This window comes from Calliphora vicina, chromosome 2, assembly GCF_958450345.1.
Source record: "Calliphora vicina chromosome 2, idCalVici1.1, whole genome shotgun sequence".
NCBI classification, from domain to species: Eukaryota; Metazoa; Arthropoda; class Insecta; order Diptera; family Calliphoridae; genus Calliphora; species Calliphora vicina.
The window spans coordinates 102,941,460-102,952,912 of NC_088781.1; the positions used below are offsets into that span (position 1 = coordinate 102,941,460).

Sequence of the window (11,453 nt, forward strand, 5' to 3'; positions counted from 1 at the left end):
ATTTAAATGATTGCAGTAACAATAATAAGTTTCTCTGCTTATGAATATCATAATCTAAGAACAACATATTATTATATAATGATTCATCATGAACATGATTGCCATAAACATGTATGTATTTATTTACAACAATCTTATATATGATTGAGACAACCATATGAATCTTAACATTACCACATTATGTTTACCATAATCATATAAATAATTACTATGACTATAATATTGTTAAAAAAAACAAGTAAAAATTTTGAAATGGTACAAATTAAAAAAAAAAACAATTTAATTTAATTTTATTAATTTAAAATAAATAACTTGTTTTTTCACAAAAAACAACCGATTTGAAAATCAATAATTTTAAGTGCTCAAGTGGGATATACATATACACAGCCTCAAAAGTGAGTAAACACCAGCGAATTTGTTGATTTTTTTAAGATCATGAAAATCATTATTGTCCTACTTAAATCTTTTTTTTCACAACCGAATCAATTATTCAACCCAATCTCCAACAAACCGAAATTTTAAAATTTTAATCGATGGATAAATTTTAGAATTTTCATTATCTTAAAAAAAATCATATAACTTTTGGTGTTCACTGTATATCAAAATAAATGATTTTTAACTAAAGACGTACAATTTTTGACTTTTTTTTGCAAAATCTAACTTATTTTTTTTTTTTAAATGTGCCTTTTAATTTATTTTTTTTTTTTTTGCTCAAAAGAAATCTTAGGTCTATTCCTTTAAGAGCTTTTTTGGGTTCGTAGTGGGATGCGAGTGGGATACATATGAAAATAATTTTTTTTTACAAGACCAAAAAGCTCTTGAGTTACAAAACATTTATTTTGATAGATATCGAACTCGCCTCCCACTAAGCGACCAAAAAGGTCTTCAAAGAAAATATCTAAGCTTTTTTTAAGAAAAAAAGGGGGCCGTTTTTAAAAAAAAATATAAAAAGATTTTGATTTCGTAAAAAAAATATTAAATTTTTTTAATATTTTGACATTTTTTTGACATCAAATCCCCCATATATTTCTGAAAAATAAACAAAATTCCCAATTTTATGGAATCTAGAGAAGTACACTGTAATAAAACAATGTCTTTGTCACACCAGTTAGACCAAAATTACCATTATCAGAATAACAGAAAATACCCTTACAGCTTTAATAAGTTTTAATGATGTTACCGAAAAAACCCTATTTAGCGTTTCCGTAACGTAACAATTACGTTGGACATAAACCCACCATCTCAATTGCTCATCAGACCAAATAACAATGCATACTGAGAATGTTTGATTTTAAAATCTCAGAGCGCAATTTGTTTCTATATACAATTGCAACTGTCTAATGATTTAATCTACGTTTCATGTATATAGAATTATTATATTTTAAGTATCAGCAATTATCTGATTTACATCCATTAACACGATGTCTGATTATATGTTAACTTATAGTTATACTGTTCAATTAAAATAATTATACCCTACACCACCATAGTGGGGAGGGTATTATGCGTTTGTGCAGATGTGTGTAACCCCCAATAATATTAGTCTAACACCCACCTTAAAGTATACCGATCGACTTATAATCACTTTCTGAGTCGATTAAACGATGTCCGTCCGTCTGGCTGGTTGGCTGGCTGGCTGTCCATGTAAACCTTGTGCGCAGAGTACAGGTCGCAATTTTGAAGATATTTCTATAAAATTTGGTACAGGGACCACTGGCTGAAATCGGTCCATTATTTCACCTAGCCCCCATACAAATGTCCTCCCGAAATTGAACTTTATCGGTCATAAATGCTTAATTTATACATGTATCTACATAAAATTCGCTCCAAATAAGTTTTATATATACAAAATTCATGTCACCAAATTTTGATATGATCGGTCCATAATTAGTCATAGCTCCCATATAGACCCGCTTCCGAAAATCACTTTAACGTGCATAAATCGCTTAAAAATTTTGGTATACTCACACAATTCAACATAGTAAACTTTCGGCCTAATTTCATGGTGATCGGTCCATAATTGGTCATAGCCCCCATATAAGGCCCACTTCCGAAAATCACTCAAAAATATAAATTATTGAAATTTTAAAAGAAAAATGTTGTTGCTCTTTTACTTAGTGTAGGGTATTATATGGTCGGGCTTGACCGACTATACTTTCTTACTTGTTTTTGTATGAAAACTGTCTGTATGACTTTAGGCTAAAATATAACTATGCATTGTTATAATTGGGTTTAATAAATTAAGATTAACAAATTCATAAAATATTTCTAATAAACATGTTTAACAACATTTTTTCTTGAGTGTATTACGTACATATTTAGAACTAGTACTCGTAGATACTTTTTTTGTACATTCAATGGGATCTTATCAATATGCGACGGAATATGTACGTTGACTACAAAAACAATGCAGTAAAGAAATTTTGTATTTCTTTTATTGAATTGCTCACTCACTCATAAACATTTCAAGGGTTATTGAGACTAGAAACAATAATCAAAACAAAAACGACCAACTAAATATTATCAATTCAAAAAGAGTATTATTAAATTTAATAAGAATATTTAATTCCTAATGTTAACAATGTGCCATTTGCGATTAATTGTAGATCGCTTAACCTTGTTAGAAGTACCATTTTTGGAGTAGCGGTCGATTTATTTTTATAAATAAAATATAACTGAACAAAATTTAAATACAAATATGTGCAAGTAGTTGACAAAATAGGAAGACATTAAATAAAATAAAACAATAACAAATACTTGAATTAAAATCAAAACAAACACTTGTATTGAAAATCAATATTATTTAACAAATTGTACTTGTAATATTGACGCGTAAAATAGTATTTCCAAAAAAGTTTTTCGAAAGAGTGCAAAATTATTAAAACACGTGAAAATGGCGGAGCAAGTGACTGAGGCAGCAACAACAGCCGTGAAAGCAGAGTCTGAAGCACCAAAAAAGAAAAAACTTGAAACCAACGATATCGTTTCGATTGTAATCTCCATTATCTGTGTGATTTTAATTGTGATCATTGTTTATAGTTTATTTGTGCATTTTACCGAAGTCGCAAATCAAGTGAGTGGAAATTATAAACTGATTATTTCAAGTGGCATTAATTCTAATTGTTCATTCGTTTGTGCTCATGGCAACAAAAATATCGATACGATCGTTTGAAATTAGTGGTGTTAGTAATGTTGTAATCTTGTTTATAGAGAAAATTCTTAAACATTTATTAACAAAGATTATATTAAGTAACAAGTAAGAGTGTTATATTCGACTCTGCCGAATCTTGAATACCCACCACCAATAAAATAATTTTCTGAAATATGGTTTATATGGGGGATAAAGTTAAATTTATACTTTATAAATATATAAAGTTGGTAGAAAGATTTAGGTTTATATAAAACTTGTTTATGTCCAATTTGATCACGATATTAATTATTACAAGACAATTATTGGGGGGACCTTGGGACTAGAGACAAATATTTACCGATTTTCGCAATACTTTACAGTATAATTTCAGAGTACATAGAACCAATTTGTGCATAATTTTATCAGTATTCCGGGTAACATTAGTATGGATACTAGATGAAACAATGGACCGATATTACCCATTTTCAATACCAAAAAACCTTATAAACAAAGAGAATTTGTGGAAAATTTCATCCAACTAGCTCCTTTCATTAGAATATGTTGATGTGCGATCAACAAGATCGGTCGAGAACTCTCTGAATTAGGGCCAAGCAGTTATTTTTTCTCATCTATGTAACTTATTACCTATTGTTCTTAGCAAAATGTGTCCCAAATAGTTTAGATAGCTATTTCTTCGAAATATTTCGAAAAAATAAATTTAAAATTTGTTTACATTTTTTCCGAAATCAAAAACTTGTTTGACTTTTTTCTCAAAATGGGCCCTTTTTTCTCAAAAGAAAGCTTAGATATTTTCCTTGAAGACCTGTTTGGTCGGTTAGTGGGATGCGAGTTGGATTTCTATCAAAATAAATGTTTTGTATCTCAAAACATATAATTTTTGACGATTTTGCAAAACCAAAAAACTTTGTTGATTTTGTGTTTAAAATGAACCCTTTTTTAATTTTAATACAAACATTGTATGTATAAAGGAATAGAACTAAGCTTTCTTTTGAGCAAAAAAATAAAAAAGGGTCCATTTTGGGAAAAAAGTTCGATTTTGCAAAAAAAAAAGTGAACGAAATTAAAAAACGTCCATTTTGAAAAATATATAAGTCAAAAAATGTATGTCATGAGTTAGAAAATATTTATTTTGATAGATATCTCACTCGCATCCCACTAGACGACCAAATAGGTCATCAAGGAAAATATCTAAGCTTTCATTTGAGAAAAAAAACATGTCATCCCCATTGCCCCCATATATATAGAGTCTGTTATTTTTAAATAATTTTAAAAACTAGATTCATATAATGCTTAATAATTGCACTTATATGAATGCAAAAATCTGAATGAAAGCTGAGACGTGTTGGACATAAATTGTATTCTGTTTATATTAATTAAAGGGTTATTCATTAAGCGCTTCCTATCTTTAAATATAATTAAAACAGAGTGTGAGATATCATCGAAATTTGTATTCGTTTTAAAGGCCTATTGATGGCATTATGTATGGGTGCTCCAAATGTGCGCTGAATTCAACCGATGATATGGGTCATGTTGCTTTTGAAGGCAGCTGTGTGTTGTGGCCGCAATAAAAAGAGATGACCATGCCCTCAAATCGCTCGTGCAGAATGTCCAATGTGACACGAGGTGTGTGGTCCTGTTGAAACCACATGTTGTTGGTGTTCATATCATCAAATTCTACCCAGCATTATTGAAAAACCCTTTATTATCGAGATGAAATTTCGCACAAATAAACAAACAATATACTAGCACAGTATAGCTGGTCAAGCATTTAATACCCTACGCTGAGTATGTGAGCAAAACTCGTTTTCTTTAATGCAATTGTGTAAATGCAGAATTAGTTTTGACGTATCGTAAAGTAATGTATCAGTTGTCTTTTCTAAATTAATGTAGAAAACATGTAATAGATTTCTGTCTCTGTAAAGCAAGGTTATTTTACCTTCTTAGGGAGGTAAAAATAATAATTCAAAAACTTTCCAACTTATTCTTCAAGTAATAGTATGGGCCTTATTTTCTAAATACCGACAACCACCAGTGGTGAATGAGTATATATCGACGGCTTAATATAAAAAAGGCGTAACTCGATTTTTTGTTACTTTACAGGAGAAGAAAAAAACTTTAGATACAAAAAAGTTTTAATGCAATTTTTAATAAGAAGAAACATCACATTTTATTTCTCATTTAAAATAAGTGTTTTTTTTTAATTTAATGAAGTTATTTATATAACCCTTTTTCATTGAAATTTTTGAAAAAAAATTAGTTACGCCTTTTTTATATTAAGTCATCGATATATACGTTTGTCATTCCATGCGTAACATTGAGAAATATTCACCTATTGTTCTTAGCATAATGTGTCCCAAGTTTAGATGGCTATATCTTCATATTTCGGTGTGAAAAACCTCCAAAAATACATGAAAATTTTCTGATATTTTTTTTTTATTTTATGCAGTTTATTGCTGATAATACCATGAACTTATGTAATGAAAAATGAAAACGATAAAAATCGGTCCATGATTTCTCCTATCCCCCATACAAATTACTTCATGAAATATTTTATATATATCGCTATCACTTTGAAATTCGATATGCATAATCGCCATATAAATAAAAATTACTGAACCAAATTTTATGAAGATCGTCCTATAAATGGTTATAGCTCCAATATAAGGACCACTTCCAAAAAACATAAATATAAATATCTGAAAAATATCGAAATAAAATATTGCAGAGACCGGTAATATTTATGATAATGCTAGCTTTTGTGAACATCATTCCATAGCTTCCATATAAGGCCCACTTCCGACAATCATTTAAGTTCTCATAAATCTCTTATAAATATAACTATCAGATTAAAATTTTACGTAAATAATTCAAATATATACGAAAATTGTTGCATCGAATTTTATGAAGATCGGTCCGTAATTGGTCACAGCTCCCATATTAAACTAAAAGAAATTATTGAACCAAAATAATATACAGACTAGTAATTCGAATCCTAAAATCATACTACTTGATTTTCTGAATATCGGTCCATAATTGGACATAGCTCTCATATAAGGTACACTACCGATAGTCAATTTAAGTTACATAGAAATCATTTTAAAAAAATGTATGACGATCAGCCCATAATAGGTCATAGCTCCCGTATAAGCCCCATATCCGAATATACTTTAACGCATATAAACAACGATATCAATAAAAAAAATTAACAGAAATTAGTTTTTAGTAGATAGGAATCATACAGCTGGATTTTGTGACTATGAATTATTATTATATATATGGCTCACATACGTAAAATTCATTAAACGCGAATTTATATATGCAAAATTGAGTCAGATCAAAATCATACATTTGAAGTTTGTTTTAATATATTTCTTTATACTTTTTCTTCATGTAAACGAATTTTTCTATTTTGGATGAACAATTTTTGTTGGAATAACAAAACTTTGGTTATTTAAAACGTAATTATTTTGTGTCAACTGATTTCTGCCGCCAAAATAGAAAAAATGTGTGAATATAATCGAATTTTGTAACTTTAAGAATAAAACGTATAAAGAAATTCCAGAAATTTCTCGACAAATTTCTGAAAAAATATTCCCGGGAATTACCGGGAAATCTTTCCCGATTAGGAACCCTAGGTACCACCAACCTTGAAGTTAAGGTCTAGATTTAAACAACTTATGTATTGTCGGATTTTGCAGATCATCATTTCTAAATGAATGTTGCTTTATACGTACACATAGTTTCAAATTAAATAACTTGAGTCATGCTTTCAAAATCAAAGGTCGAATCACAGTTTTGTCGATTTAGCTAAGTATTGCTAGTCTAACAATAGAAGATAATGAAATTTGTGAAAGCACCAATGTTCTTTTTAAAATCAATTCTTAAAATAAATATTATTAATCTAATACTCGTAATCTATGTAATGATTTACTAAATGTGTTATCTATCTCTAAGTCTTAAAAAATGTATTTAATTCTTTGCTAAGTCGAATTTTATTGTTTTCTGATAAGCTTAAACAAACACGAGCAGCTAAATTTTTAGAAAAAGAAAAGGTCAGTAAATACGAGGGATAGCAGAAGCTTATAATAAATTTATTTTATAGTCTAGTAGTTGCTTTAAAATGATTGCCAGACTAATCAAAGTAAAGGTCAAACGTTTATAGGGATCGTGCTAAAATTTATTATAATCTATGCAAAATTTTACTCAAATCTGGTGTGAAATCTATATATATAAAAATGAAATGGTCCATGTATGTAATGGCATCACGTGAGAACGGCTGGAGCGATTTGGCTGATTTGTATACCCTTCACCTTCGTGAGAAGTGTATATATAAGTTTGTCATTCCGTTTGTAATTTCTACATTTTTCATTTCCGACCCTATAAAGTATATATATATTCTGGATCCTTATAGATAGCGGAGTCTATTAAGCCATGTCCGTCTGTCTGTCTGTCTGTTGAAATCAATGTTCTGAAGACCCCAGATATCTTCGGTATCCAAATCTTCAATAATTCTGTCAGACATGCTTTCGAGAAGTTTGCTATTTAAAATCAGCAAAATCGGTCCATAACCTCGATTTTTGACCTATTTTTGATCTATATCTGGATTACTAAGTCATTAATATAGACAATATGGATATCTAATGATAGATATTTCAAAGTCCATTCAACGATGTAGATAAGGCTATAGTAAGTTGGACCTACAATGGGTCAAAATCGGGAAACATATTTTTTAACCCGAATTTTTTTTTCATCAAAAATTTTTTTTTGTCATAAATTTTTTTCTCAAAAAAAAAAAAATTTTAAAAACAATTAAAAAAAAAAAAAAAATTTTGTTTACCTAAAAATATTTAAACAAATTTATTTTAAAGTATAATTTGCTGAAGGGTATATAAGATTTGGCACAGCCGAATATAGCTCTCTTACTTGTTTTTTATTCGATTCGAAATTTTCAGGAGATGGTTTGTAAAGAAACAAAATTTGGAAATTTTAATATATTGCCTTCTTTTCACTTTCACTTTTGAGCCGGGGACGCTCATCTAGTGAAATATAAATAATAAGAATTTTGTCATCGGCACAGATGAACATTAAATTTAAGACTTTGTGTATTCAGTATAAGGAAGATATTACAGAGAATTCTGTAGTTTTTAAAATGTAATAGATTGAAATAGAAAAGTCTTAAAAGTGATCTTGAGGGTTACATAAATTACATTAATTGAATCGTTTATTTCAAAAACCAGTCAAGCAACAAATTATTGATTTTGAGAAAATCAAAGAAAACTTCCTAGAAATTTTGCCCATAGTGTCCACATTTCCTTCGGGGCTGGGAAAATGCTTTGGGAATAAATAGAGAACACATCAATGTTTCCAAAGCTACTTTCCGGGATTTTGGAACATGTGTCCCGAAGTTGAAATTTTTATAAAAAATAGGTCAAATTACGAAGGGCGTAGGGGCGATATATTCCAAAAATAGGACATGTTTTTTATATCAAAATATTTGTCGTAAAGATACCTTACAGAAAAACACATAATTGTTTTTAAATTTCAATTTTCAAATGCCTATAACTCGGAAGTTTTAACAGATAAATAGCACAAGCAAGCATGTTTAAGCAAATGTAAAAATCTGTGAAATCGGATAAGAAAACAAAAAAATGGCACGTGTTCAACAAATTTACATGGCTTAGATACCCTACTTTGAGCTCCCATAGCACCGCCCCTGGAGAAATTTTAGGGTCCATTTTAATAACTTAAACTCGAATACTCCTTGTCTACGCCCTCGTCAAATACCAGATTTATTTTCAAAAAATTTGATTGCAAAATATTCCCATAAAACTCTTCATATCCAACAAAGTAGGGTTTTAGAACTTTTTTATTTTTTCTCATTTATTGAGACCAAAAACATTTATGTAAACAATAGATTAGGGCCTAGTATTATATAGGCAGAAACCAGTCAAGCACTGTCACTTGACTTCTTTCTGCACTAAACACGATTTTATTTTTCTTCACCATTATTTTTTACCTTTACAAAACACATTATGTAATACTTACCTTACATATTTTCTAGGATCGTACCTTTACTATAGATCATGTGGGTAACACTTTTCTCATGAATGGCCAACCTTTTCGTTATGTGTCCGGATCGATTCATTATTTTAGAGTAGTTCCAGAAGCTTGGCATAAACGATTAAGATCTATGAAGGTGGCTGGTTTAAATGTAATAGATATGTAAGTATATCTTAAAACATAAGACAGAAAACTTCTTAATAAAATTATCAATATTGCAGTTACATTGAATGGTCTCTACACAATCCTCGTGATGGAGTTTATGAATGGTCGGGCATTGCAAATATTGAACGATTTTTAAGGCTGGCCCAGAAGGAAGGTTTGTATGTGATATTAAGACCTGGTCCTTATATCTGTGCGGAAAGAGATAATGTAAGTTGGTATAGGCTTTACAAAAAACTAATCGTTATTATTAATTTATTTTTTTATTAGGGAGGTTTGCCCTATTGGCTTTTTAGAAAATATCCCGGCATTGAAGTACGCACAAGTGATGCTAATTACACCCATGAGGTTTCTGTGTGGTATAGCCAATTAATGCCCAGAATGCAGCGCTTCTTGTATGGCAATGGTGGTCCGATTATAATGGTTCAGGTTGAAAATGAATATGGCAGTTTTGGAGCATGCGATCGTAAATATATGAAATGGTTAAGAGATGAAACTTTAAAACATGTTGGCGATAAGGTTGTGCTTTTCACCATCGACTATCCGGCTGAAGAGCTGGAATGTGGCAAAGTTGATGACGTGTTCGTGACCATAGATTTTGGGGTAGATGAAAGTAGGTTCGACCAACAATTTAAATGAATTAGAAAATGTATGATCATCAAATGGTCAGCTATTTACTTGGTATTATATTAAAATATTTGATTTCTGTTTAATTTTAAATTTCAGCCAAAGATCTGGATACAATTTGGCAAAAGTTAAGATCTGTGCAGCCTACTGGGCCTTTGGTTAATTCCGAATTTTATGTGGGTTGGTTGACCCACTGGCATGAAAAAAATCAAAGAGTTGGTCCACAAGCAGTAGCGGATGTATTAGAGTAAGTAAATTTGAATAATTAAACATTCCGATAGATATTTTAAACTCATTCTTTACAATTTTAGCAAAATGTTGGCCTCAAATGTCAGCGTTAATATGTACATGTTCTTTGGTGGCACAAATTTCGGTTTCACCGCCGGCGCTAATGATTTTGGTGAGAGCAAATATACACCCGATATCACTTCGTATGATTACGATGCCCTCTTGGATGAACGGGGAAATATCACCAAGAAATATGAGTTGGTCCGCGATGTGATCAGAAAATATTTCAGAGTATCCAAAATGAAACCAGTGAGAGAACAAACCTATACTTATGGCAAAGTGGATTTAAAACCAGTAATGAATTTGCTATCCCAAGAAGGTCGTAACACATTGGGCCAGCTAGAGGTTATAAAATCTGTCCAGCCAAAATCGTTTGAAGAACTAGATCAATTTTCTGGCTTAATATTGTATGAAACCTCGGTGGAGGGCATGGATATTGAAAACTCTACCTTAACAGTAAATGAGCTAAGAGATCGTGCTTTAATCTATATAGATCAAGAATTTGTGGGAATTTTATCCAGACAAAGTGGTAATTACTCTTTAATGTTGGATAAACCATCGGGCTCAAATTTACAAGTTTTGGTGGAAAATCAAGGCCGCATTAATTATCACATAGCCAATGATACTAAGGGCATTATGGGCCTGGTAACGCTGCAAAATTCTAAAGGAGTTACTACCAACTTAGAGAATTGGATACATACAGGCTATCCCCTAGAAGAATCTAATATGAAAAACATATTATCCTCCAACTTAAAACCATTACAGGAAAGCAATAATCTATTATACCAAGGTCCGGTAGTATACACTGGTGAATTCTACGTAAAAAAGCCTTTTCATACATTTCTAAATCCCTCTGGTTGGGGTAAGGGAGTTGCCTATGTAAATGGTTTTAATTTGGGTCGTTATTGGCCTTTAGCTGGACCTCAGCTTACGTTATATGTACCTCTAGAAATTTTAAAGAGAGGTCGTAATACTTTAATGATAATTGAATACGAACAAACTAATCGTGTCAGTAAGGATGTTGATCCTTATATAACTTTAGATAACAAGCCTCAATTAGATAATTAAGTAAGAACTGTTTTATGACTTTGATATATAGTTTTAATATTTAAGATTGTATTTAAAGTGATATTAACTAAAAAGAGGCTAATATTAGTTAAGTGTT

General features: G+C 30.5%; 1 protein-coding gene across 1 annotated transcript; it reads left to right on the forward strand.

The window, feature by feature from the left end:
* Positions 1-2,607: 2,607 nt before the first annotated feature.
* On the forward strand, positions 2,608-11,453 carry LOC135951585 (beta-galactosidase-like). Its single transcript, XM_065501263.1, has 6 exons — positions 2,608-3,073; positions 9,213-9,373; positions 9,433-9,583; positions 9,644-9,986; positions 10,100-10,247; positions 10,312-11,453. Exons 1-6 carry the CDS (start codon positions 2,894-2,896, stop codon positions 11,354-11,356), a joined length of 2,028 nt encoding a protein of 675 aa, XP_065357335.1. The 5' UTR covers positions 2,608-2,893; the 3' UTR covers positions 11,357-11,453.